Here is a 27,471-nt window from a genome sequence, read left to right as displayed (position 1 = left end):
GATTAAATATTTCAGTTCTTTGCTTTGAGAAGAATCATAGAATCATATGGTAAAATTGCTGTTAAGGGTAATCTAGTCCAACTCCCCACATTGTGAACAGACACCTCCAGTTTCCATATTCTCATTAATATCTCAGGTGAGATATCATATTGTGTGTGAGCAATTCTTATGTTAAGAAGTTCTTATTTACTTTGAGTTGAAATCTATATCTAGTATTCTCAACCCATTATTTTAGTATATCCCTTGAGGCCATGCAGAGTAAATCTAATATGAAGTTTTCAAATATTTGAAACCTTTCTTATTCTAGTTATTCCCCTAATCCCATAAGTAGTAACATGCAATTCCCTTGATTCTTTCAACTATCTCTTGTCTGTTAGGATTCTAGTCTTGCACCATTTTTGTCCCCTTTCTTTGAATATTATAGTAGTTCTGGGTCACTCTGTATCACAACATTGATCATGTCATCTGATCATTGCTGACGAGAGTGGGAATGTTATCTCTCTCATTCTAGATACTGTTATTCTGTTAGCACAGTTTAAGATTTAATCTGATTTTTTAAAAATGTTCATGTCACACAGTTGACTCATATTGACCTTACTGGAGATACTATCTCTTTCTATCTAAGGATACAGTAACAGTTCACTGAGATATTGTCTAATAATAATGTTAGAGAAGGAGCCAAGTAATCATCAGTAAAGAAGGAGAAAAAATTAAACAAAGGGGCAAAAATTGTGTGAATTAAATATAGACACCATGCACTGGTTAAAAACTATTGAAAATATTATGCTAAAATGCTAAATTTTTGGATTTTGCCACTTTCATATTGCAGACATATTAAGCAAAGTATTTAGTAGTTTTTAGAACTACAGTATAATTTAAATTTCAGTGTTTTTAGCATTTCCATTGAATATAGCACAACAATGTTAATAATTTATAAAAGCATATATTTTTTATGGAATTTGTGACTTCTCTAAGTTTGGATACATTCTTTATATTTAGAGATAAACTTGTTTCAGGAAAATATACCTTCAATTTTATAATAAAAATTCAAGGAAAAATATGATTGATATAGCAAAAAGTATCTTAAGAAAACTTCCCTGGCATGAGTTTAGTCCAATAAACAAGTAATGCATGTTATTTTCACTTCTTACTTTCTTGAATACTTAGGAATTTACTAAGTATGTGCAGTATATTTACTGATGTGACTGGTTGTGTTTCATCTATTTGTTTGTAATTTTTAACTTTCTGTTTAGATTTTAAACCCTATAAGGCCAAGTCAGTGTTCTTCTTGTGTTGTATTTCTTCTTGTGCTCTTTTAGTGTTTTATGGTGTTACTATGTACTCAAGGAACAAGCTTTTTCATTGAAGATTGGTTTGTGAGTGCTTGCTTTCCTCTCTTCACAAATGCATTTTGGATTAATGTGTATTGGTTAACCTCCCTTCAAACTTGTATAGATTTTCCTTGTAGGTCTTTGAAACTGTGACATTTATCATCATATGTAGGCTTTAGATTGGAAGTTTAATCCTGAAAAGCTGCTTATTTCTTTTTTATACATTTGACTATAGCTTAGTCATGTGTGACTACGTAGATGGTAGTGGCACCTGTGTGAAACTTCACTGTTAGAATATGGCTAAATTTTCTATGGTTAGGATAACTGAGTTAATTATTTAATCACAATTTTCAACTCATTTGCACTGTTTAGAAATTAAAATGAAATTCTGTACATTAAAATAATAAAGAATAAATGTTTCTAGTAGTTATTTTTATTTAAAAAATAGCACTCAAAGCAAAATTTAAAGGAATAGCCATATCTAGGTTCAGTCATTTGTTTTTTATACTAATCTCCTGTCAATCACTGCTTAAAACCCCTTCCCACCGCAGATTAAGTCATCCAGTATATTCATACTTCTACTCAAAGCCTGCTAGCTCTTATGTGTCTCAGCTCCAATTGTTTTTTAGAATAGTTTAGATTCAGGTATTTTGTAAGAGGATTTTTGTTTTAAACTACCAACTATATCTAAGTTTTGAAAGTCCTATTTACTTAGTTAAAATTCATGACTTTGGATAGATGTAGGTTTAACAACTACACTACTCTGTGTTTGTGACTTTGGTCAGTTTTCTTAATCTCATTGTCTTTCTTTCTAAACTAGGTGGATCTCATCAGATTGTTAAGGAAAGAATTGTGATATTTTATGAAGAATGCTGAATATTGTGCTTGTCATTAGTAAGAGCTCAGTAAATAATAATTATCATAACTTATTATCATTATCCTATCAGTTTTCTCTGTATCACCCATTTGAATTAGTAACTTCCCTGTCTCTTAAAGATTGTCCTGAATGTAGCGCTCGCTTCATTGTAAAACTAATTTCATTCCTTCAGGGATGAAACTGAGTTTTATTTTGGATTGCTTCCTGCTAATCTTAGGGAATATTCTTGGTTTACTTTTTGTACCTTCATGATAAGTTCTTTGAGGGATTAGAGTTCTTTCAAAGGATTATTTTTTCATTCTCTTGGCCAAATTAGAAAAAGAAAGTCATACTATTTCTTTAGCCCAATGCCTAGAAGGGTGATTTCCCCATCAATTTTTTGTTTGTTCTTTTTTGGAGGGGCAAGGGCAAGTAAAAAGTTACAAAGCTCTCCCACCATTTTTACCCCTTTTATTTTTATTGTGGTAAAATTAATATAATATTTACCATCTTCAACCATTTTTAACTGGCACTTATATTGCTGTGCAACTGTCACCACCACTCATCTCAAGAACTTTTTTGATTTTGAAAAATTGAAACTATACACATTAAATAAAAACTCCATATTCTCCTGTCTCCCCCCTCCCCTGGAAACCATCCTTCTACTTTCTGACTCTGATTTTGACTTCTCTAAGCACCTCAAATAAGTGGAATCATACAGTATTTGTCTTTTTTTGCTTGGCTTATTTCACTTAGCATAATATCCTCAAGGTTCACCCATGTTGTAGCATATGTCAGAATTTCCCTCCTTTTTAAGGCTAATATTGCACTGTATGTGTATATTACATTTTGCTTATTCATTCATCCATCCATGGACACTTGGGTTTCTCCTATGTTTTAGCTATTGTGAATAATGCTATTATGAACATGGGTGTACAAATACCTCTTTGAGACCTGGCTTTCAATTGTTTTTAGTATATACCCAGAAATGGAATTGCTGGATCATATGGTAATTCTGTTTTTAACTTTTGGAGGAACTGCCATGTGGTTTTCCACAGTGGCTGTAACATTTTACATTCCCACCAATTGTGTACAAGCATTCTACATTCTCCACATCCCGTCAACACTTGTTATTTTCTGGAGGGTTTTGTTTTGTTTTGTTTGTTTTGATAGTAGTCATCCTAATGAGTACGGGGTAGTATCTCATAGTAGTTTTGATTTGTATTTCCCTAATAATTAGTGATGTTGAGCATCTTTCCATATGTTAATTGGCTATTTGTATATCTTCTTTTGAGAAATGTCTGTTCAAGTGTTTTGCCTATTTTTGAATCAGGGTGTTTGTTTATTTGTTGTTGTTGAGTTTTAGATGTTCTTTGTGTATTCTTGATATCAGTCCCTTATCAGATATATGATTTGCAAATGTTTACTCCTATATGTTCCTTTTTTACACTGTTGATAGTGTCTTTTGATGCACAGATTAAAAAAAATATATTAAGTCCAATTTGTCTACTTTTTCTTTTGTTGCCTGTGCCTTTGGTGTCACATCCAAGAAGCCATTGCTAAATTCAATGTTGTCAAGCTTTTATGCTATGTTTTCTTCTAATGTTTTATAATTTTAGGTCTTTCATTTAGGTCATGGATCCATTTTGAGTAATTTTTGTATATGGTGTTAGGTAAGGGTCCAATTTCATTCTTTTGTATAGGGATATCCAGTTTTCCTAGCACCATTTGTTGAAAAGACTGTCTTTCCCATTGAATGGTCTTGGCACTCTTAATGAAAATCATGTGACCATAATATGTGAGGATTTATTTCTGGACTCTAGTCTATTTTATGGTTCTATATGTCTTTCTTTATGTTCTACCACACTGTTTTGAATACTATAACTTTTTAGTAAGTTTTGACATCAGGAGATATGAGTCCTCCAGCTTCATTCTTCTTTTTCAGGATTATTTTGGCTATTCAAGAATATTGTGTATTTGTCTTTTACCCCATAATTGTTTTTGTATGATGAATAACATGTGATTTTTATACATCAAACATCTGCACTTCTATCCCTAGCAAATATTCTAAAATATTTATGCAACTTGTTCTTTTTTTGTTTTGTTTTGTTTTTGCGGTACGTGGGCCTCTCACTGTTGTGGCCTCTCCCGTTGTGGAGCACAGGCTTCGGACGCGCAGGCTCAGGGGCCATCACGGGCCCAGCCGCTCCGCAGCATGTGGGATCTTCCCAGACCGGGGCACAAACCCGTGTCCCCTGCATCGGCAGGCGGACTCTCAGCTACTGCGCCACCAGGGAAGCCCAGCAACTTGTTCTTTCTTGTAGCTACTATATAACTTATCTCCTCCTGTCTCTTCCCCCCTCCCCATATCTCCTGCATCTACATACTTTCCTTTCCCCATTACTCAGGTTTAAAAAAAAATCACAGGTTTCTTTAAAGACCTATAAAGTGATTTCTTCATAATATCCAATCATATCACTCATTCAACCAATAATTTATTGTGTGCTTACTGTCAAAGCAGTTTTATAGAAAGAACTCAATCTGGACCTTATTACATAAAACATGCTATTATTTTGCCTTTTATTTCACATGAAAAATTCTATAAAATATATTTTTAAAAGGATTAGGACCACCAAATAGGCCCAAGAAGTCATGATTCTTACCACTGGTTAATGTAACTCATTTAAAACAATTGAATTTTCCCACTTCTCTTGAAAGCTCAAAGGGAGACAATTTTGTCTTGATAGTATGACACTAACTTATCTTTTGATAAATATGTTAAAAGCAACCAGTCTGATGTATTCAGGGTTGGATACCATGCCCTAATTTTTGTTGACTAGTGACCTCTAAAACTTATTACATTTGAGCCCACTTAATATCAAATCACCTAATGGAAGCACATTTCTTTCTACCAAATCATTTTGTACTAATTCAGTACAATTTTACCCATTTAATATCAATTGACACTAAACGATTTCCTGTGCAATGTCAATTGAAAATCACTGATTTCCTGCTAATACAGCACTTAGTGTCAATTTCTGTGTGCAGCAAAAGCATTTTTTCAATTAACTACACCATATAATTTTTTGTTTTTAGTTGTTTTCATGTCCCGTAAGACAATAGTTTTGTAAAACAAAGACGTAAGAAGGAGAAAAAGATTACTTTCTTCCTTGGCATTTAATAATTTAAATATAATGATTTTATTTCTAACCTATAGGAAGTCAATAGCTTATTGGAAAACTTTGGAATATATCAAGCAATGTTGCAGTAAATTGGCATTAGCAGTAAGTAGTACTGTATGTTTTGGGACATTGCATATACTAGTTTATATGTAGAAAAATGTTTTGACTAACAAAAAAATTCTTACTAGTACCCCCTCTCGTGATTTAGCTCAAGAAGACCTATTATTGAATAGAGATGAGGTCATTTAAATATCCTCTTATTAGAAAAATGAGGCAATATTACCTTCACTAATTCATGAAAATTTAGAAAGATCATGGCCTAGCGCAGCTAGGTTAACACAGATGAAGCTGTTCTTCTGATGAGATAATAGCAGGTTTACTCAGCAAGTGTGAGTATTTCTGTGTTACTCAGTATATATCTCCCATTTTGGATGGTGATGGAGAAGGAAGGAAATTGGAGTTGACTTGCCCTGTCCTAGAGAATAAGGAAGAGATGTATATAAAAACATAGAAAATTATTCAAAGCTATAAATAAAATAAGTATATATTGAAAGTTTATTCAAATACTAAGCTATTTAGCCAAATACATAATAAGATACCTAATTAGAATAGGGCATGGTCTCTTCCTGTAATAGAGGTCAACATCTGATGAGAGAGAAAGTATTCACAAATGAGAAATAATTAAATAACAATAAACTTTAAGTGATAAATTGTGGGACACAGTCTGTAAGTGGTGTATGTCTTTAGATTTTTTAAAAGATCAATATGTACTGAAGGTGCTCTAGGGTGAATCATTGAGTTCTATACTGAAGGAAGCTTCTGGTCTGTCTTGGCAAGAAGGACAGAATAAACTCTCATTAAGTAGATAAGTTTTTTTTTTTTCTTTCAGCCTTTTAATACTGTTTGATCCTTCTTATACTGTTTGACTCCCAATTGACATTAGCTCTATTTTTTTTTTTTTTTTTTTTTTTTTGCGGTATGCGGGCCTCTCACTGTTGTGGCCTTTCCCGTTGTGGAGCACAGGCTCCGGACGCGCAGGCTCAGCGGCCATGGCTCACGGGCCCAGCTGCTCCGCAGCATGTGGGATCTTCCCAGACCGGGGCACGAACCTGCGTCCCCTGCATCGGCAGGCGGACTCTCAACCACTGCGCCACCAGGGAAGCCCGACATTAGCTCTATTTTTGAATAATCCTGATTAAAAGAGATTTCAGCAATATTTCAAAATCATATTTTTCGAATGTGTGGTACATGTTAGTTATAGTGATAGGCACTGGGAATAAGAGAGAAGTAAATATAGTCCTTTCTCTTGAGGAACTTCACTCATAGGAGTGGAATGATATATGCACACACAGATATTAATATATGTAATAATAACTTGATGGTATGCAACAGTATGCTACTGGTAAACAAAGGAAGGCACCTATTGCAGCCTGGAAATTCAGGGAAAACTTCTTGGTGTCTGTGGAGATATAGGAAATGATCCTTGAAAACTGAATAGGAGATGACTAGATGAGGGAGGGAATATCTCTTAGGTCAGAGGGAACTGCGTGAGAAAAAGCATGGAGATTATAAACATGGTGTGTGTGGGAAGCCATTATACCCAAACAAACATATATGTTACAAAGTTGGGATCATAACATATATACTGTTTTGTAACATTTTCTTCATTTAATAGCATACACTGATCATTTTTTCAAAGATTTTTAATTATTTTCACAGGACTTTAAAAATATTGCTACATGGTATTCTGTCACATGTTGCAAATAGTTTTTTCTGAATTTATTATTTGACTTTTTTTTTTCCAAGTCAAAAGAGCTTTTATTCATTTTTAAAATATCACATATGAGGCTGGCCTCTTGCGGTTTCTGTAACTGGATCACTCAGATCTTATTCATCAGCCTGCTGAACTGTTCCTTTTTGAGAAACATAGATACCATCCAAAATTTTTCTGATATCCTTGTTTTTTACTGTTGTGGCTTGCTGAATCAAAGCAGCTGAATTTGACACAAGTTCAATGTCATTTCCTTCAAGAATCAACTCATCTTTCTGGGCTTGAGATACTGAACAAGCAACACCTGGCCTCATCCGAACCCTGCGGATGTATTTTTCACCCAAAAAATTTCGGATTTCAACAAGAGAACCATTCTCCTGAATAACAACGTTGATGGGGAAGTGAGCATACACAGACCTCATCTTGTAACGGAAGCCCAGTGTAACACCCTTGATCATGTTCTGTACATGACTACAGATAGTGCGAACAGTGGCCAGTTCCTTCCTATTCCCCCACCATTTGTCAACCCGGAGCCTCTTCTTTTTCTTCCCAAGGAGACTGAGTTCTACATTTATGTGATTAAAATCCCTCCGCAGGGTGCCTCTGGGGCCCTTCACAATAACTGTGCGTCCCTTCAGAGTAATGTCGACTAGGAGAGAACGTATTCGTGAGGTCTCGGAACAAGGTATAGAGCGTGTAGTAAAGATGTAAGAAAAATGCAAGCACCAAGTCTCGTACCATTTTCTGGAATGTCGACAGTCTGATTGCTGAGAATGGTCTTCATTCTCGCAGTAGATGCGGCAAAGAGCTATTATTTGACTTTTAATGTTGTTTGTTTTTGCTATATAGAACTTTTCATTTTTTATACGTTCAAATCTACTATTTTTTAAAAAACCTGCTATATTTTCCTAATGGCTTCTGCCTTCGCTCTTATGCTTAGAAAGACCTCTCCCACTTAGATTAAAAATCCTCCTATATTTGCTTCTAGTTCTTTTATGGTTTCATTGTTTACATATAACTCTTTAAACCATCTGGAATTTTATTTTGATATACAGTGTGAGATAGGCTCTAAATTTACTCTGTTCTAAATATTTAACCAGTTGTCCCAGCACCATCAATTGAAAAATCTATGTTTTCCCCGTTGATTTGAAATGCATTATTTATCATATGCTAAATACTTAATTTACAAATGGGTTTGTTTCATGCCTTTCTATTCCATTTCCAGCCTTTCTATTTCTTCTCTTCAGTTCTTTCAGTTTCTGTATTCTTTACTTGGACTATGCTATTTTAACAATTGTGGCTTTTACAATTACAGTTTAAACCTGTTAATGAGAGTCCCCTTTTATTATTTTTTCATTTTATAAAATTATTGACTATATTCATCCAGTAATTTCTTCCATAATAACTTTAGAATAACTTAATCATGGTCCCTGCCCCCCACCCCCCTACACCTCCTGCCCAACTTTCAATTTCATTGGACTTCTAATAGGGGTTGCACTACATTTATGAGCCTTTTGGGGAGAAATGACATATAGGTTTATTAGGTCGAAAAACTAGAATTGAAACTTTAGTTAAAGGGTCCATTTTAGTTATAGTGACTATACATTACACCTGTAAAGAAATGCCTGTGTTTGACAACAGGTGTTTTTTGTTGTTATTGTTTTGGTTTGGGGATTTTTTTTTTGCTCTTGTTATTTTTGCTTTTTATTTTCTATATTTTTCTTTTTATAAACCCACATGTGTTTTTCACATTGAAAAATAAATTCTTTAAATTTTTTTGTTTACCTAATCAATGAACAGAAGTGAGAAAAGAAGGGAGAGATTTTGCTAAAGGGAGGCACAGGTCAAGGGGATTTGCATTAGGATGAAGGTGATTTACATGTTCTGAAAAATAAGGAGCCAGTAAAGAAGACACTGAAGATAAGGGGAGAGAAGTGATAATTGATAGAGCAAAGTCTCAGAGATTTTAGGAGGGTATAAAAATCAAGTATACAAGTGGATGGATTGACCTCAAGTAGAAGGATAATGATAGTGGATTGGAAGATAAATAAATGAAAATACAACATGCATTGAGTCTATCTCATTGTCACAATAACTCTGTGATTAGGTATTATTGTTCTACGGATGAGGAAATTGAGTTCTAAAGATACTAGGTGAAGAACAATTAACTTTCAGAAAACTTTGGTGAGATGAGATCTGAGATTCGTACAATTGAAGTGAGACATTTATATATTAATGATGAAATGATTTCAGACTACCAGGAGTTATTTGGGATAGATTGTCAGTAAGCATAGTACAGTGAACAGCAGAAAGTGGATGAGGGAGAATCGTCATAAATAGTCCTAGTGAGAATGGACCTTATTTAACTTACTTCAATTTTCTCCATTTTAAAATATCTTGCCTTGACCCCCAAACTAAACATTAGTTATTTCTTAAGCTTCCCATTGAAGCTTGAAATCTGTAAAAATACTCATTCCTGTGTCTTCCATGTCTCTCATTAAATGTCTCTGGATATTGAGATATATCCCTGACTTTGTAACATTCCTTTACATCAGTGTGTTTTTCTGTTTATACAATCTTCAATCTATCCACTTAAATTTATTATGCCAATTACTTTGGGTTAGGCATTGTTAACATTGGTGACACAAATATAGAAGAGGTTTCAACTATTAATGCAGACTCCTTCATTATGATATTGCAGAACCTGTAAAATTTCATGTCATAGGAGAATCGGGAAATATTTATGCAAAATATTCACATAGGTATCAAGCCTGGGAGCAAACACAGAACTTATTCTGATTTAAACCCTTCATTTTACAGGGGAGAAAACCTAAGTTCACAGATATTAAATTATTTTTTCCTATAAGAATTACATTAAATAATCTGTGTTTTCCTCAATAGGTACAATTTTGATTATGTGATTCAATGAATCATTTTTTGATATATTTAAATATGTCTGATTTTATTTTACTCCTATTATTGTGAGAATCATGCATTTCCAATTAAAAAACAGTCCTGTGCTAAATTTTGTATCTGAAGTAAACCTTCATAATAACATCAAACAATAAGGCAAACTTTTATAATTTTAAACCAATATACTCCCTTTTAGTAACAGTAGCTACGAACAGTAACTACTACTACTAGCAATCATAATTAGATATAATTGTATTTCCTAAGTGAATAAATATGCAGCATGCTGTTTGTTTAAAAATAATAATGTCAAGGCATATAAAGGCACGTTTTATGTGGAATTGTTAACCCCTTGCTGTTGTGATTGAAGTGTATGAGGAGGTTCTTCTTAAAATTTCTTTCAAAACAGCTAACTATACAGTTAAAATTACCAGCATTAGCAACCAGTTCCTTTCAAATAGAATGACTTACTAATACGCAAAAGAGATGCGATGTACATGCTTTACTCTTTTAATATCCAGTGTGACTTAATTTGTGAGACTGTTTTCCCAAGACACCTATCAGGAGGTATGTCTTGAGGGGAAAGATGAGATTAACCAATAGGTAAGTTTTTTTTTTTTTTAACATCTTTTTTGGAGTATAATTGCTTGAAAATGGTGTGTTAGTTTCTCCTTTATAGCAAAGTGAATCAGTATACATATACATATATCCCCATATCTCTTCCCTCTTGCATCCCCCTCCCTCCCACCCTCCCTATCCCACCCCTCTAGGTGGTCACAAAGCACAGAGCTGATCTCCCTGTGCTATGCACCTGCTTCCCACTAGCTATCTGTTTTACGTTTGGTAGTGTATATATGTCCATGCCACTCTCTCACTTTGTCCCAGCTTACCTTTCCCCTCCCCATATCCTCAAGTCCATTCTCTAGTAGGTCTGCGTCTTTATTCCCGTCTTGCCCCTAGGTTCTTCATGAACATTTATTTTTAGATTCCATATATATGTGTTAGCATATGGTATTTGTTTTTCTGACTTACTTCACTCTCTATGACAGACTGTAGGTCCATCCACCTCACTACAAATAACTCAATTTCGTTTCTTTGTATATATGTGCCACATCTTTTTTATCCACTCATCTGTCGATGGACACCTAGGTTGGTTCCATGTCCTGGCTATTGTAAACAGAGCTGCAATGAACATTGTGGTACATGACTCTTTTTGAATTATGGTTTTTGCAGGGTATATGCCCAGTAGTGAGATTGCTGGGTCAAATGGTAGTTCTATTTTTAGTTTTTTAAGGAAACTCCATACTGTTCTCCATAGTGGCTGTAGCAATTTACATTCCCACCAACAGAGGGTTCCCTTTTCTCCACACCCTCTCCAGCATTTATTGTTTGTAGATTTTTTGATGATGGCCATTCTGACCAGTGTGAGATGATATCACATTGTAGTTTTGATTTGCATTTCTCTAATGATTAATGATGTTGAGCATTCTTTCATGTGTTTGTTGGCCATCTGTATGTCTTCTTTGGAGAAATGTCTATTTAGGTCTTCTGCCCATTTTTGGATTGGATTGTTTGTTCTTTTGATATTGAGCAGCATGAGCTGCTTGTAAATTTTGGAGATTAATCTTTTGTCAGTTGCTTCATTGGCAAATATTTTCTCCCATTCTGAGAGTTGTCTTTTCGTCTTGTTTATGTTTTCCTTTGCTCTGCAAAAGGTTTTAAGTTTCATTAGGTCCCATTTGTTTATTTTTGTTTTTATTTCCATTTCTCTAGGAGGTGGGTCAAAAAGGATCTTGCTGTGATTTATGTCCTGGAGTGTTCTGCCTATGTTTTCCTCTAAGAGTTTAATAGTGTCTGACCTTACAGTTAGGTCTTTAATCCATTTTGAGCTTATTTTTGTGTATGGTGTTAGGGAGTGTTCTAATTTCATACTTTTACATGTACCTGTCCAGTTTTCCCAGCATGACTTATTGAAGAGCTATCTTTTCTCCATTGTATATTCTTGCCTCCTTTATCAAATATAAGGTGACCATATGTGCATGGGTTTATCTCTGGGCTTTCTGTCCTGTTCCATTGATCTATCTTTCTGTTTTGGTGCCAGTACCATACTGTCTTGATTACTGTAGCTTTGTAGTATAGTCTGAAACCAGGGAGCCTGATTCCTCCAGCTCCATTTTTCTTTCTCAAGATTGCTTTGGCTATTTGGTGTCTTTTGTGTTTCCATACAAATTGTGAAATTTTTTGATCTAGTTCTGTGAAAAATGCCAGTGGTAGTTTGATAGGGATTGCATTGAATTTGTAGATTGCTCTGGGTAGTAGAGTCATTTTCACAATGTTGATTCTTCCAATCCAAGAACATGGTATATTTAGCCATCTATTTGTACCATCTTTAATTTCTTTCATCAGTTTCTTATAATTTTCTGCATAAGGGTCTTTTGTCTCCATGGGTAGGTTTATTCCTAGATATTGTATTCTTTTTGTTGCAGTGGTAAATGGCAGTGTTTTCTTAATTTCACTTTCAGATTTTTCATCATTAGTTTATAGGAATGCAAGAGATTTCTGTGCATTCATTTTGTATCCTGCTACTTTACCAAATTCATTGATTAGCTCTAGGAGTTTTATGGTAGCATCTTAAGATTCTCTATGTATAGTATCATGTCATCTGCAAACAGTGACAGCTTTACTTCTTCTTTTCCAATTTCGACTCCTTTTATTTATTTTTTCTTTTCTGATTGCTGTGGCTAAAACTTCCGAAACTATGTTGAATAATAGTGGTGAGAGTGGACAACCTTTTCTCGTTCCTGATCTTAGTGGAAATGGTTTCAGTTTTTCACTATTGAGGATGATGTTGGCTGTGGGTTTATGATATATGGCCTTTATTATGTTGAGGTAAGTTCCCTGTATGCCTACTTTCTGGAGGGTTTATATCATAAATGGGTGTTGAATTTTGTTGGAAGCTTTCTCTGCATCTATTAGGATGATCATATGGTTTTTCTCCTTCCATTTGTTAATATGGTGTATCAATTGATTGATTTGTGTATATTGAAGAATGCTTGCATTCCTGGGATAAACCCTACTTTATCATGGTGTATGATCCTTTTAATGTGCTGTTGGATTCTGTTTGCTAGTATTTTGTTGAGGATATTTGCATCTATATTCATCAGTGATATTGGCCTGTAGTTTTCTTTCTTTGTGACGTCTTTGTCTGGTTTTGGTGTCAGGGTGATGGTGGCCTCGTAGAATGTGTTTGGGAGTGTTCCTCCCTCTGCTGTATTCTGGAAGATTTTGAGAAGGATAGGTGTTAGCTCTTCTCTGAGTGTTTGATAGAATTCGCCTGTGAAGCCATCTGGTCCTGGGCTTTTGTTTGTTGGAAGATTTTTAATCACAGTCTCAATTTCAATGCTTGGGATTGCTTTGTTTATATTTTCTGTTTCTTCCTGGTTCAGTTTTGGAAGGTTGTGCATTTCTAAGAATTTGTCCACTTCTTCCAGGTTGTCCATTTTATTGGCATAGAGTTGCTTGTAGTAATCTCTTATGATCCCTTGTATTTCTGCCATGTCAGTTGTTACTTCTCCTGTTTCATTTGTAATTCTATTGATTTGAGTCTTCTCCCTTTTTTTCTTGATGAGTCTGGCTAATGCTTTATCTATTTTGTTTATCTGCTCAAAGAACCAGCTTTTAGTTTTATTGATGTTTGCTATAGTTTCCTTCATTTCTTTTTCATTTTTTTCTAACCTGATCTTTATGATTTCTTTCCTTCTGCTAACTTTGGTGTTTTTTTTTGTTCTTCTTTCTCTAATTAGTTTACGTGTAAGGTTACGTTGTTTATTTGAGATGTTTCTTGTTTCTTCATGTAGGACTGTATTGCTATACACTCCCTCTTATAACTGCTTTGGCTGCATCCCATAGGTTTTGAGTCTTTGTGTTTTCGTTGTCATTTGTTTCTAGGTATTATTTGATTTCCTCTTTGATTTCTTTTTTTTTTTTTTTTTTTGCGGTACGTGGGCTAAGAACTGCTGTGGCCTCTCCCGTTGCGGAGCACCGGCTCCGGACGTGCAGGCTCAGCGGCCATGGCTCACGGGGCCAGCTGCTCCATGGCATGTGGGATCTTCCCAGACCGGGACACGAACCCGTGTCCCCTGCATCGGCAGGCGGACTCTGAACCACTGCACCACCAGGGAAGTCCCTCTTTGATTTCTTCAGTGATCTCTTGGTTATCAAGTAGTGTATTGTTTAGCTTCCAAGTGTTTGTATTTTTTACAGTTTTTTTTCCTGTAATTGATACCTAGTCCATAGCGTTGTGGTCGGAAAAGATACTTGATACGGTTTCAATTTTCTTAAATTTACCAAGGCTTGATTTGTGATCCAGGATATGATCTGTCCTGGGGAATGTTCCATGAGCACTTGAGAAGAAAGTGTATTCTTTTGTTTTTGGATGGAATGTCTTATAATAAATCCATCTTGTTTAATGTATCATTTAAAGCTGGTGTTTCCTTATGTATTTACATTTTGGATGATCTGTCCATTGGTAAAAGTGGAGTGTTAAAGTCCCCTACTATGATTATGTTACTGTCGATTTTTCCTTTTATGGCTGTTAGTATTTGCCTTATGTATTGAGGTGCTACTATGTTGGGTGCATAAGTATTTGCAACTGTTATATCTTCTTCTTGGATTGATCCCTTGTTCATTATGTAGTGTCCTTCTTTGTCTCTTGTAATAGTCTTTGTTTTAAAGTCTATTTTGTCTGATATGAGAATTGCTACTCCAGCTTTCTTTTGATTTCCATTTGAATGGAATATATTTTTCCATCCCCTCACTTTCAATCTATATGTGTCCCTAGGTCTGAAGTGGGTCTCTTGTAGATAGCATATATACGGGTCTTAGTTTTGTATCCAGCCAGCCAGTCTATGTCTTTTGGTTGGAGTATTTAATCCATTTACTTTTAAGGTAATTATTGATATGTATGTCCCTATTACCATTTTCTTAATTGGTTTTGGTTTGTTATTGTAGGTCTTTTCCTTCTCTTGTGTTTCCTGTCTAGAGGCTCCTTTAGCATTTGTTGTGAAGCTGGTTTGGTGGTGCTGAATTCTCTTAGCTTTTGCTTGTCTGTAAAGGTTTTAATTTCTCCATCAAATCTGAATGAGATCCTTGCTGGGTAGAGTAATCTTGGTTGTAAGTTTTTCCCCTTCATCACTTTAAATATGTCCTGCCACTCCCTTCTGGCTAGCAGAGTTTCTGCTGAAAGATCAACTGTTAACCTTATTGGGATTCCCTTGTATATTATTTGTTGTTTTTCCCATGCTGCTTTTAATATTTTTTCTTTGTATTTAATTTTTGATAGTTTGATTAATATGTGTTTTGGCGTGTTTCTCCTTGCATTTATCCTGTATGGGACTCTCTGTGCTTCCTGGACTTGATTAACTATATCCTTTCCCATATTAGGGAATTTTTCAACTATAATCTCTTCAAATATTTTCTCAGTCCCTTTCTTCTTCTCTTCTTCTTCTGGGACCCCTATAATTCGAATGTTGATGAATTTAATGTTGTCCCAGAAGTCTCTGAGACTGTCTTCAATTCTTTTCATTTTTTTTCTTTATTCTGCTCTGCAGTTGTTATTTCCACTATTTTTTCTTCCAGGTTGCCTATCCGTTCTTCTGACTCAGTTATTGTGCTATTGATCCATTCTAGAGAATATTTAATTTCTTTTATTGTGTTGTTCATCACTGTTTGTTTGCTGTTTAGTTCTTCTAGGTCCTTGTTAAACGTTTCTTCTATTTTCTCCATTGTATTTCCAAGATTTTGTGTCATCTTTACTATCATTATTCTGAATTCTTTTTCATGTAGAATGCCTGTTTCCTCTTCATTTGTTAGTTCTGGTGGGTTTTTACCTTGGTCCTTCATCTGCTGTGTGTTTCTCTGTCTTCTCATTTTGCTTAACTTACTGTGTTTGGGGTCTCCTTTTCGCAGGCTGCAGGTTCATAGTTCCCGTTGTTTTTGGTGTCTGTCCCCAGTGGCTAAGGTTGGTTCAGTGAGTTGTGTAGGCCTCCCAGTGGAGGGGACTAGTGCCTGTGTTCTGGTGGATGAGGCTGGATCTTGTCTTTCTGGTGGGCAGGTCCACATCTGGTGGTGTGTTTTGGTGTATCTGTGGCCTTATTATGATTTTAGGCAGCCTTTCTGCTAATGGGTGTGGTTGTGTTCCTGTCTTGCTAGTTGTTTGGCATAGGATGTCCAGCACTGTAGCTTGCTGGTTGTTGAGTAGAGCTGGGTCTTGGCATTGAGATGGAGATCTGTGTGGGATTTTCATCATTTGATATTAACGTGGAGCTGGGAGGTCTCTTGTGTACCAATGTCCTGAACTTGGCTCTCCCACCTCAGAGGCACAGCCCTGATGCCTGGCTGGAGCACCAAGAGCCTGTTAACCACACGGCTCAGAATAAAAGGGAGAAAAAAAAGAAAGAAAGAGGAAGATAAAATAAATAAAATAAAATAAAGTTATTAAAATAAAAATAAGAAATAATTATTAAAAACAATTTTTTTAAGTATTAAAAGAAAATAAAAGAAAGAAGAGCACAACCACACCAAAAAACAAATCCACCAATGATAACAAGTGTTAAAGACTATACAAAAAAACAAAAAAATACCAGAGATACAGAACCTTAGGATAAATGGTAAAAGCAAAGCTGTACAGACAAAGTCACACACAGATGCATACACATAGACACTCACAAACAGCGGAATAGGAAAAAAAAAAAAAATATATATATATATCAATCCTCCCAAAGTCCACCGCCTCAATTTTGGGCTGATTTATTGTCTCTTCATGTATTCCAAAGATGCAGCGTACATCAAGTTGATTGTGGGGTTTTAATCCACTGCTCCTGAGGCAGCTGGGAGAGATTTCCCTTTCTCTTCTTTGTTTGCACAGCTCCTGGGGTTCAGCTTTGGATGTGGCCCCATCGCTGCATGTACGTCGCCTGAGGGCATATGTTCTTCGCTCAGACAGGATGGTGTTAAAGGAGCAGCTGATTCGGGGGCTGTGGCTCACTCAGGCCAGGGAGAGGGAGGGGTACGGATGCAGGGCGAGCCTTCAGCGGCAGAGACCAGCGTGACATTGCAACAGCCTGAGGCGCGCCGTGTGTTCTCCCGGGGAACTTGTCACTGGATCACGGGACCCTGGCAGTGGCAGGCTGCACAGGCTCCCAGGAGGGGAGGTGTGGAAAGTGACCTGTGCTCGCACACAGGCTTCTTGGTGGCTGCAGCAGCAGCCTTAGCATCTCATGCCCATCTCTGGGGTCTGCGCTGATAGCCACAGCTCGCGCCCGTCTCTGGCACTCCTTTAAGTGGCACTTTTAATCCCCTTTCCTTGTGCACTAGGAAATAGGGGCCAGAGAAAGTCTCTTGCCTCTTTGGCATCTCCAGACTTTTTCCCAGACTCCCTCCCGGCTAGCTGTGGTGCACCAGCCCCTTCAGGCTGTGTTCAAGCAGCCAACCCCAGTCCTCTCCCTGGGATCTGACCTCCGAAGCAAAGCCAGAGCCTCAGCTCCCAGCCCCCACCCTTCCCAGTGGGTGAGCAGACAAGCCTCTCGGGCTGGTGAGTGCTGGTTGGCACCAATCCTCTGTGTGGGAATCTCTCCACTTTGCCCTCCGCACCCCTGTTGCTGCGCTCTCCTCCGTGGCTCCGAAGCTTCACCCCTCCGCCACCCACAGTCTCCACCCGCGAATGGGCTTCGTATTGCGTGGAAACCTTTCCTCCTTCACAGCTCCCTCCCACTGGTGCTGGTTCCGTCCCTATTCTTTTGTCTCTGTTTTTTCTTTTTTCTTTTGCCCTACCCAGGTATGTGGGGGAGTTTCTTGCCTTTTGGGAGGTCTGAGGTCTTCTGCCAACGTTCAGTCAGTGTTCTCTAGGAGTTGTTCCACGTGTAGATGTATTTATGATGTATATGTGGGGAGGAAGGTGATCTCCACATCTTACTATTCTGCCATCTTGAAGCTCCTCCCCAATAGGTAAGTTTTAATGAGGAGGAGAGGTAGATTCCAAGTACAGGGAAAATCTAAGGGACAAAGTAGAGGAGTCTAAGTAGCCGTATGTGTAATGAGGATTGCAATCTGTTCTTACTTCCATTAAGGGCCTTATCAAATTATATTGCAGTTACATTCCTGCCTCTCCACCTAGGTTGTAAACTTTTCCATGTCAGAGAAGACATATTTCATGTCTTTGTCAATAGCATCTACTGTAGTTCCTGGCAAATAATTAGGGTTCAGTAAATATTTATTGAATAACTAAAGGAAGAAAGGAGAATCTAGGAGATCAGGTTTATCACAAGGAAGAAAAAGAGAGAATCTGAAGACAAACACTATCAGGTACTTTTTTTTGCCTTGACCAACTTTGCGTTATGCCAACAGTAGATCTCTGATTTAGTCCTGCAAGAAGTGGACAACTATAGAAGTTTTTTTGTGTACTACAAATTAGGCTGTGTAGCATAGTTGGGAAATGGGATGTAGATAACAAATATAAATGACTAGTTCTCTTAAAAATAATTTAATAAAATACATTTATCTCTAAATTAGTAGTCTTTTAGTATTTGATTCAGAAAGGAGATATAACTTGGAATCATCATTAAAATCCTAACTGAGCTTGCATGATTGAATTAGCAGTGCTTGGAAGTATTGTTTAGTAATGTTCTGAAAGGAAAGAAAATTTGCTTTATTTTAGCATTATTCCCACCACCTCCCCCAACCAAGTCCATCAGCAGTGTAATATAAATTAGGAAAGAGAGAGAGAAAAAGGAGAAAGGGGAAAAAACTGTAAAGGTTGGAGATAGTACAAAGAAATGAAGTGGAAGAGAAGAAAAATTAAAAAGGAAAGAAAGAAGTACAAAGAGAAAGGAATTGTTGAAAACTTCATATTGTAAGTTTATCCAGTTTTGGGTTAGTCCTGAACAGAGTGTGGAAGGCTATCTGTATATCCAGCGTTACCATGGTTGAAATGACTGAAACAATGCCTTGCCTATAATTTCTGTATATACAGGACTGAACACTCTATTATACGGAATTATTCTGTGATCAGGCGCCTTATTCTTTTTCTCCCTCCTTCCTTCCTCTCCCTCCCTCCCTCCATCCCTTCCTCCCTTGTTTCCTTCCTTATGTTTTTTCCCTTTTTTTCTCTTTTCTTTTCAGGAAGCAGAGTATATAGATTTTATTAGAGGATAGCTATTTGGAGATTTAGACTGCAAGATTTGACACCAACTCTTTGAAATGAGTTTCTGTGTAGTGCAATAAGCCCTAGGGTTTGTGCCTTTTTCTTTCCTTCTTTCTTTTTTTTTTTTTTTTTGGTTTTATACACGAACAAAGGAAGGACAAAACACAAGAGGGTCTTTCATTTGCCATAGTCCACTTCCTTGGGTGCCATTTCTTTCTTCGTTCAGAGATGAAGATTCTGTGTATTCTTCTCACACTGAACACTGCCAGTTTTTCTTTTGTTCTATTTTAAAGGGTATAATATTTCTTGAACTGAGGGACACATTTATAATATAATTTTAAAGGGAGATTTTTATTTATTTATCATTTTCATGGAAGATTTCTCTAAAATTTTGACAAGAGATATTTAATATTTGGTCACATTTATCTGTCTTCATTTTAAGGGTCTCCATGGCACTGAAATTTCTGTTTAAAGAATTTGAAGAGTGTTCAATTATATAGAGCCCATGGAATATGTTTACTTATCCCTATTCTGTTATGTCATTTATTTCTTTCTAAATGTTAAACAGGGTTGCTAAAAACCTGTGTGTGTGTGTATGCTTGTGTGTGTGTGTGTGTGTGTGTTTTAATGGAGGAAAAGTAGAGACAGAGGGAAATTGAGCAGTTACTGTATTCCAGCCAATAGGCCCATTTCTAGGGAGAGGGATTTTATTCCAAAGAATTTGTTTTTAATTCTTCACTTTTGTATTAATAGGTTTTTAAAATATTTGTTACAATGTGATTGAAACTAATTTAAATATAAATTTTCACCTTTTTGATTTATTTTCTGTTGTAATCAATTGGGCATTGGATTAATATCTATGTAACTTTTGTATAACCCCAAATATTTTATAAATCAAAAATCTAAACATTTTCCTTTGTTACCTCAGAAATTATGTACATTTGAAAGACAAACGGTTCATATCATACTGGATTTTAGTTGCTTATCACTAGTATGAACTTGGAATGAATATTATTTTTAAATAAGTATTCTTAAAGAACTGAGATTTATTGCAACTTTCCTTATACTGGGTACTTATATCTTGTCTCACATAATGCTCTGAACATCTCTTTGCATTCTATAAACTTGCTTCTGTAAACTCAGGTTTATAGAAGATGAAATTGAGGCCCAAAGAGAGTAGGTAAGGACTAAGGTGATTCAGGTCCTAATTACAAATCTCTATCCACTTCTCTCCATTTCCACTGCTGCCTTCTTAGTAGAGGTTACCATGATCTTTATCATGGACCACTGGATTAGTCCCCTAACTGGTCTTCTCACTAACTGCCTTGCTGCTTGCAATCCGTTCTGCATGAGAAACAGGTTTATTCTTGGATTATGTCCAAGAAGTATGCTTCAGTGACTTCCCATTTCACTTAGAGTAAAATTCTGTAAGGTCTATCTCTCCATTTCTCTTTAACCTCATCTCAAAAGTACTCTCATTATAACTTAAAACATTCTAGCCACATTGATGTCATTTTTGTTCCTAGACAATGTCAGATGCTTTTCTTCTTTGGAGCATTCATACATACTGTTACCTGCCCTGGCTTTCTGCATCTTTGGATGCCTCTCATCCTAAGATACCACTTTTTTAAATAGTCACCCTTCCCCCTTGCCTGGATCTCTGTTATTTATTGTCAGAGGACCTTCTTAATTTGTAATTAACTATTTTGTTTGTTTACCGTATATCCTCCCCTCTCCTCATAGTACACTGAAATCTCTATGAGGACAGAAATTTTCTATTTTATTTGTTGCTCTTGTACAGTGTCCAGCACTGTAGGCACTCCGTAAATATTTGCTAGAAGAATATATAACTAAATAAATAGATACATACATACATACATATACATACATACATTCTCCACTCTAATGTGTTTTCATATTAATTAAATGTAGTCATAAAATGTATCCCTTTGGTAATGTATATTTTATTCTTTACTTCTTTGGGTATTTTTGTTGTACTTTAGCAAAGTTTGGAATATGTAAAATGATGGCACTTCTTTTATTTCCTTTGAATATTATTCCTTGCTCAGAACATGTTATCTTCCTGCTTGGCCAACCCAAAATATATTGTGGCTTTATGTTTTAGCAAAATATCTAAAAGAACCATAAATTATAGTGTCATTAGCTGAAGGACACCTTAAACCCCATCTATTCCCATTACCTCTTTGGAGCCTGAGCCTCCTCTGCAGATGCTCCAGCAAGTGGTCCTGGAGACAGTGCTTGGACATCACCAGGCTCAAGGAACTAAGTACCTTTTAAGACAACCCATCTAATTTTTTTTTAAAAAATTTAATTTTATTTATTTATTTTTGGCTGCATTGGGTCTTCGTTGCTGCGCGTGGGCTTTCTGTAGTTGTGGCAAGCGGGGGCTACTCCTCATTGTGGTACGTGTGCTTCTCATTGCGGTGGCTTCTCTTGTTGTGGAGCATGGGCTCTAGGTGCACAGGCTTCAGTAGTTGTGGCATACGGGCTCAGTAGTTGTGGCTCGTGGGCTCTAGAGCACAGGCTCAGTAGTTGTGGCTCACGGGCTTAGTTGCTCCATGGCATGTGGGATCTTCCTGCACCAGGGCTCAAACCCATGTCCCTTGATTGGCAGGTGTACTGTTAACCACTGTGCCACCAGGGAAGTCCAACCCATCTAATTTTTAATCTGTTTTAATAGACTGACATTTATGTTTAGAGTTTTAGGCATTAATATATTCCAAGTTTCTCCTATTAAATTTTCACTGTTTATGCCCTTATATTAATTTGATTTTTTTCAGTTTGACCTAATTTTGGTATTTCTTTTTATTTAAAAACTCAATTAAGGCAATATTTTTCCTGAATTAGTAATTTTTTTTTGGGGGGGGGGCGTTCAGACTTTTAGCTTGTTAGTAAACTTAATGAGGAGAGTCAGAGTATTTGAAAATTTCCTACAAAATAGTTCCATCTATATTTGTTTCCATTTCTCATTGTGCCAGATCAGTCAGTCACTGTATTCAGATCATAATCAGTGTAATGTTTCAAGTAAAATTCTGAACTAAATGTATTTTCTTCTTGATTCCTCTGGAAAACACATTAATTTTATTGAGAAAATCGAGTAAAATGTAATTTATGACTGCAACTTCTTAAGATATTTCTCTAATATGTTTCATTATTTAATTTCCCAAATAATGCCTACTAATTTTGAATAATGTAGGGATACCATTTTCTGAAATTAAGAAAAAAAAGATAGAAATGGAAAAGAAGAGAAAATCAGAGTATTTTAAATAAAGTGTACTATGTGTGTTCTGAATGCCATCACACTTTCAACGCCCAGGACTTTGCTAACTCACAATTATCTGTTGAGTAAATACTTATTCAAAACTTGCTATGTGTTCTACTGCTAATCTCATTTTCTCAGCTGTATACTGAACCTTTTTTTCTTAGCATATAAACTTGTGCAAGCATCTTCCATCAAATATACACAAAAAGTAAGCAAACAACAACAAAAAGAAAGAAAATCCTTTTTTAAAAGATTTGCTGTTACCATCTTCTTCTCTCTCATTTCTATTCAAACCTTCAGGAAGGAATTTTTAATTCTTCACTTCTCATTCTCTCTACAGTCCACTGAAAACTGACTTCTGTCCTTAGACTGTAATTTAAATTATTCCCACCAAGACAAAAAGTCATAAAAAAGTCAAATTCAATAGAATATATTCAGTCTTGACCTTACTTTGTACCTCGGATGTTTTTAACATTTTTGACGGCTCCTTTCTTTTGAAACTTCGTCTTCCCATTGGTTTCACGATACATTTTGATTTTTCTCCTGGCCCTCTCTGGCCTCTCTTAAGTTTCCTTTGTAGGCTTCTTCTTCTTCCTGTCCCTGTATGTTTCTTCCTCCTCCTCCCCTCCCCCTCTCTTCCTTCTCCTTCTCCTTTTTTCTCTCCTTTTTCTTCTTTCTCATCATCCTTCTCTTCCTCCTCTTTCTTCTCTTCTTCTCCCTTTCCCTTATCTTCTTTGCCTTCTACTCCGTCTTCTTCTCCCTTCTCCTCCTCCTTCTCTTTCTTCTTCCTTCTCTTGCCCTCACATCACACCTCTTCTTCTTTAGGTGATTATATTCACATCTTTTGTTTCACTCATCATCTTTATTTTGATGACACTCAGATCTCAGCACATATCTTAGTGCTTCCATCTCTCTCCAAACTTATACATACAGCTGGCCACTGGGTATCTTCAGCTGAGACCTCCATAGGCACTTCAAACTTAACATGGCTCAAACTACAAATTTTATCTTCACTCTAAAATGTGATAATTCTTCTCTCCTTCCCATATCTTTGAATTTCAGTATCATCCACCAAGATGTCTTGGAAAAACCTTTATTCCCCTACAGTTTCCCTGTAGATCTGTTATGCTGGGTTTAAAGCCAGGGCTAGGAGAAAATGTATGTTTCTATTAGAGGAAATTTATCATCAATACCTCACCAATATTGGAAAAATAACTATGACAATGTTCCTGATGATGAGTACGTAAAATAAAAAGAAAAACTTCTTTTTAAGTTACATTGAACATTTGAGAGGTGGAACGGTCCTTGAACATTCTAAAAATCCCCAATATTGATCTTATATGTGAAGAAACAATCCTAGAAAGGGGAGATGAATATCTAATATGAAGACAAGTTAATGAGCGAGCATGGATTAAAATGGAGTCACTTCAGTAATGTTTGTATCTCCTTGTTATTAGAAACAACTGATTTTCCTCTTTGTCCCCAGTGTATGTGATGGCAAACTTTTTTTTGGTAGGGGATAAACCAGGGTGTAAGAGTATAGGAGACAGTGGAATTTACTATAAATTTAAAAATTTAAGAGTTATTTCTAAGTTGCCCTCCAAAAAATTTACTCCCCCATGCACTATGTGTGATATCTTTTTCTTATATGGTCACCAACCCTGAATATTATCCAATTTTAAGAAGTTTGTCAACCTGATAGGGGAAAATGGTATGTGTGTATTGTAAGGTTGAACATCTTTTCCTATGTTTCTTGGATATTTATATATTTTTTCCTTAAAACATGTTTCAATTTCCTTTGACCATTTTTCTACTGAGTTATTTGCATTTTTCTTCTTGACTTTTTTTGTTTGTTACTTGGGTTAGGTTTTCTTCTGGAATGCATTCTTCAGATATATGTTTTCATGCTACATAATTTTTCCTGTACTATTTTTATGTAATTGTTTCATTTAATAGGAAATGTACAAATTACTGTATAGCCCTTAATCTCTATGCTTGAAAACTATGTGAGTAAAAACTCCTTGGTTTTCTTCCCACCCCACCTGAATCCGAACTTAATGACTTATCTTCTGAGCTTTTTTTTGAGAACTAAAATTTTACTTTAACAGCCAATCAGTCCAGGTGCATATATTCTCCTATTTACCAGTTCTCCCCACCATACTTCTCATCCTTTTTCAGGCAGTGAGGACAAATCAGGTAAAAATTGTTGGGTTTTGCTATTACAACATTAGACTATGTCTTAGCTTGGGCTGCTATAAATGGAGTAGCTTATCAACCAGAAAATTTAGAGGCTGGAAGTCTGAAATCATGGTGTCAGCATGCTCAGGTTCTGGTGAGAACTGTCTTCCAGGTTGCAAGCAGCTCACTTCACATTGTATCCTCACAGGGAGTGGGGGAAGACCTACCTAGCTCACTGGCCTCATCCCATTCATGAGGACTCCATCCTCATGACCCAGTTACCTTCCAAGTCTCCCCCCTCACATTCTAATATCACCATAGTGGGGATTTAGATTTCAACATATGAATTTGGGGGAGACACAGACATTCAGTCCATGATAGTCTAGAATTGGCAACTAGGGATTATGTTTGTGCCTACTGATGTGGCTTTTCCCTCCAGACTCCTCTTTCCTCAAGGACTGTGTGTTTTTTCATTTTTCTCTTCTGCTTTACAATGTACTAAGTGCCAATTTATTACTAAAGGTAATTAGTTTTGAGAAACTAACAAGATTTTGTCTTTCCTTTCCTACTTTCCTCCCAGTAAAGAAAAACCAAAACAGTGAGCATTGACCATTTACCTTTCCCAGCTAAGGAAGTTTGCTTAGCTTCTTAAGCAAAGCTTTCCTAAAGGAGGGCTTTCTAGTCTTTTTTTTTAATACCCCTCCTCCCATCTTAAGATTGTCACACTTCTCAGTGAATGTTTTTCTAAATTGGGGGCTATTAATGAAGTTTGTTTCAGAACTTTGTCCACTCAATTTTTAAAAAACTGTTTCTGGTGGGAGAGAATGTTGCAAATTAGGAGCTATATCAGTTGTCTCACTCTTCTTGGCTTCCACTTTTCTAAAATTATGGAAGTAAGTTGTATCCCTTCCTTTTATTAATTGTTGCTAGTAGTATTTTGTGTGTGGGGGGGATAGGTGAGAAAAGCTGTCAGAAGCCTCCAAATTAAAAACATTTTTTTTTGGAAATAAGAAAGTATGTAATGTATGTGTGTGTATTCTCATTAAAAAAGTATTATGGGGCTTCCCTGGTGGTGCAGTGCTTGAGAGTCTGCCTGCTGATGCAGGGGGCGCGGGTTTGTGCCCCGGTCTGGGAAGATCCCACATGCCGCAGAGCCACTGGGCCCGTGAGCCATGGCCGCTGAGCCTGCGCGTCCTAGAGCCTGTGCTCCGCAACGGGAGATGCCACGACGGTGAGAGGCCCGCGTACCGCAAAAAAAAAAAAAAAAGTATTATGGAAAATCTCAAGTTTACACAAAAGAAGACAGTATGATATAATAAATCCCTAGCTTCAATATCAATAAGTGGTCAATAAACCACATCCACACTCAATTATTTTAAAGCAAATCTAAGATATCATAAAATTTTATTCATAAAAATGTCAGTATTTCAGGGCTTCCCTGGTGGCGCAGTGGTTGAGAGTCCGCCTGCTGATGCAAGGGACATGGGTTCATGCCCCGACCCGGGGAGATCCCACATGCCACAGAGTGGCTGGGCCCATGAGCCATGGCCGCTGAGCCTGTGCATCTGGAGCCTGTGCTCTGTAACGGGAGAGGCCACAACAGTGAGAGGCCCGCATACCGCAAAAAAAAAAAATGTCAGTATTTCAGATACAGCTTTTAAAGATTTTTCTTGGTCCTAAAAAGAGTTTTCTAGAGAAATCCTCTCTGTACTCTTTGTTTAAATTAACACTCTGATTCATCTGTAGCCTATTTTATGACTTTGTCTAATCAGAATACCTAGGGAGGTTGCCAGGAGTTCAGAAAGGGACAGAGGCACAGATAGCCCACGTTGAGGTGGCATTCACCCACAGTCATGCATGAAGGTGGGGCACCAGCTAACGTTTTGCAGAACTCTAATGCAATATCACAACCAGAATATTGACATTGATTGGTTCAAGATGGCAAATTAGAAGTACATGAGCTCACTCCCTCTTGCGAGAGCACCGGAATCACAACTAACTGCTGAACAGTCATTAACAGGAAGACACTGGAATTCACCAGAATAGATAGCCCACATCCTAAGACAAAGGAGAAGCTGAAATGAGATGGTAGGAGGGGCACAATCACAATAAAATCAAATCCCATAACTGCTGGTTGGGTGACTCACAAAGTGGAGAACAGTTATACAACAGAAGTCCACCCACTGGAGTGAAGGTTCTGAGCCCCACGTCAGGCTTCCCAACCTGGGGGTCTGGCAATGGAAGGAGGAATTCCTAGAGAATCAGACTTTGAAGGCTAGCGGGATTTTATTGCAGGACTTTGAAAGGACTGGAGGAGACAGAGACTCCACTCTTAGAGGGCACACACAAAGTAGTGTGCTCATCGGAAACCTGGGGAAGGAGCAGTGACCCCACAGGAGACTGAACCAGACTTACCTGCTAGGGTTGGAGGGTCTCCAGCAGAGGTGGGGGGTGGCTGTGACTCACCGTGGGGACAAGGACACTGGCAGCAGAAGTTCTGGGAAGTACTCCTTAGCATGAGCCCTCGCAGAGTCTGCCATTAGCCCCACAAAAGAGCCGGGTAGGCTCCAGTGTTGGGTCACCTCAGGCCAAACAACCAACAGGGAGGGAACAGCCCTACCCATCAGCAGACAAGCGGATTAAAGTTTTACTGAGTTCTGCCCACCAGAGCAACACCCAGCTCTAACCACCACCAGTCCCTCCCATCAAGAAACTTGCACAAGTCTCTTAGATAGCCTCATCCAGCAGAGGGCAGAGAGCA

The 27,471-nt window shown here is 37.0% G+C and overlaps 2 protein-coding genes across 15 annotated transcripts in view; one reads left to right on the top strand and one right to left on the bottom strand.

Annotated features, from left to right (window-relative positions):
- ZBTB20 (zinc finger and BTB domain containing 20) overlaps window positions 1-27,471 on the top strand; it is a 799,009-nt gene that overhangs the window by 118,524 nt on the left and 653,014 nt on the right. The window lies entirely within an intron of this gene.
- Window positions 7,161-7,969, bottom strand: LOC309962438 (large ribosomal subunit protein uL6-like). The gene is made up of 2 exons (XM_082840293.1): window positions 7,879-7,969; window positions 7,161-7,789 (listed from the first exon to the last, which is right to left on the bottom strand). The coding sequence occupies exons 1-2, from the start codon at window positions 7,922-7,924 to the stop codon at window positions 7,257-7,259; spliced, it is 579 nt and encodes a 192-aa protein (XP_082696419.1). The 5' UTR covers window positions 7,925-7,969; the 3' UTR covers window positions 7,161-7,256.

The sequence above is a fragment of the Leucopleurus acutus genome (genome assembly GCF_964270905.1).
Source record: "Leucopleurus acutus genome assembly, chromosome: 5".
Classification (NCBI taxonomy): domain Eukaryota; kingdom Metazoa; phylum Chordata; class Mammalia; order Artiodactyla; family Delphinidae; genus Leucopleurus; species Leucopleurus acutus.
The sequence above is the reverse complement of the archived record's forward strand: the minus strand, read 5'-3'. Positions and strand labels throughout refer to the sequence as shown.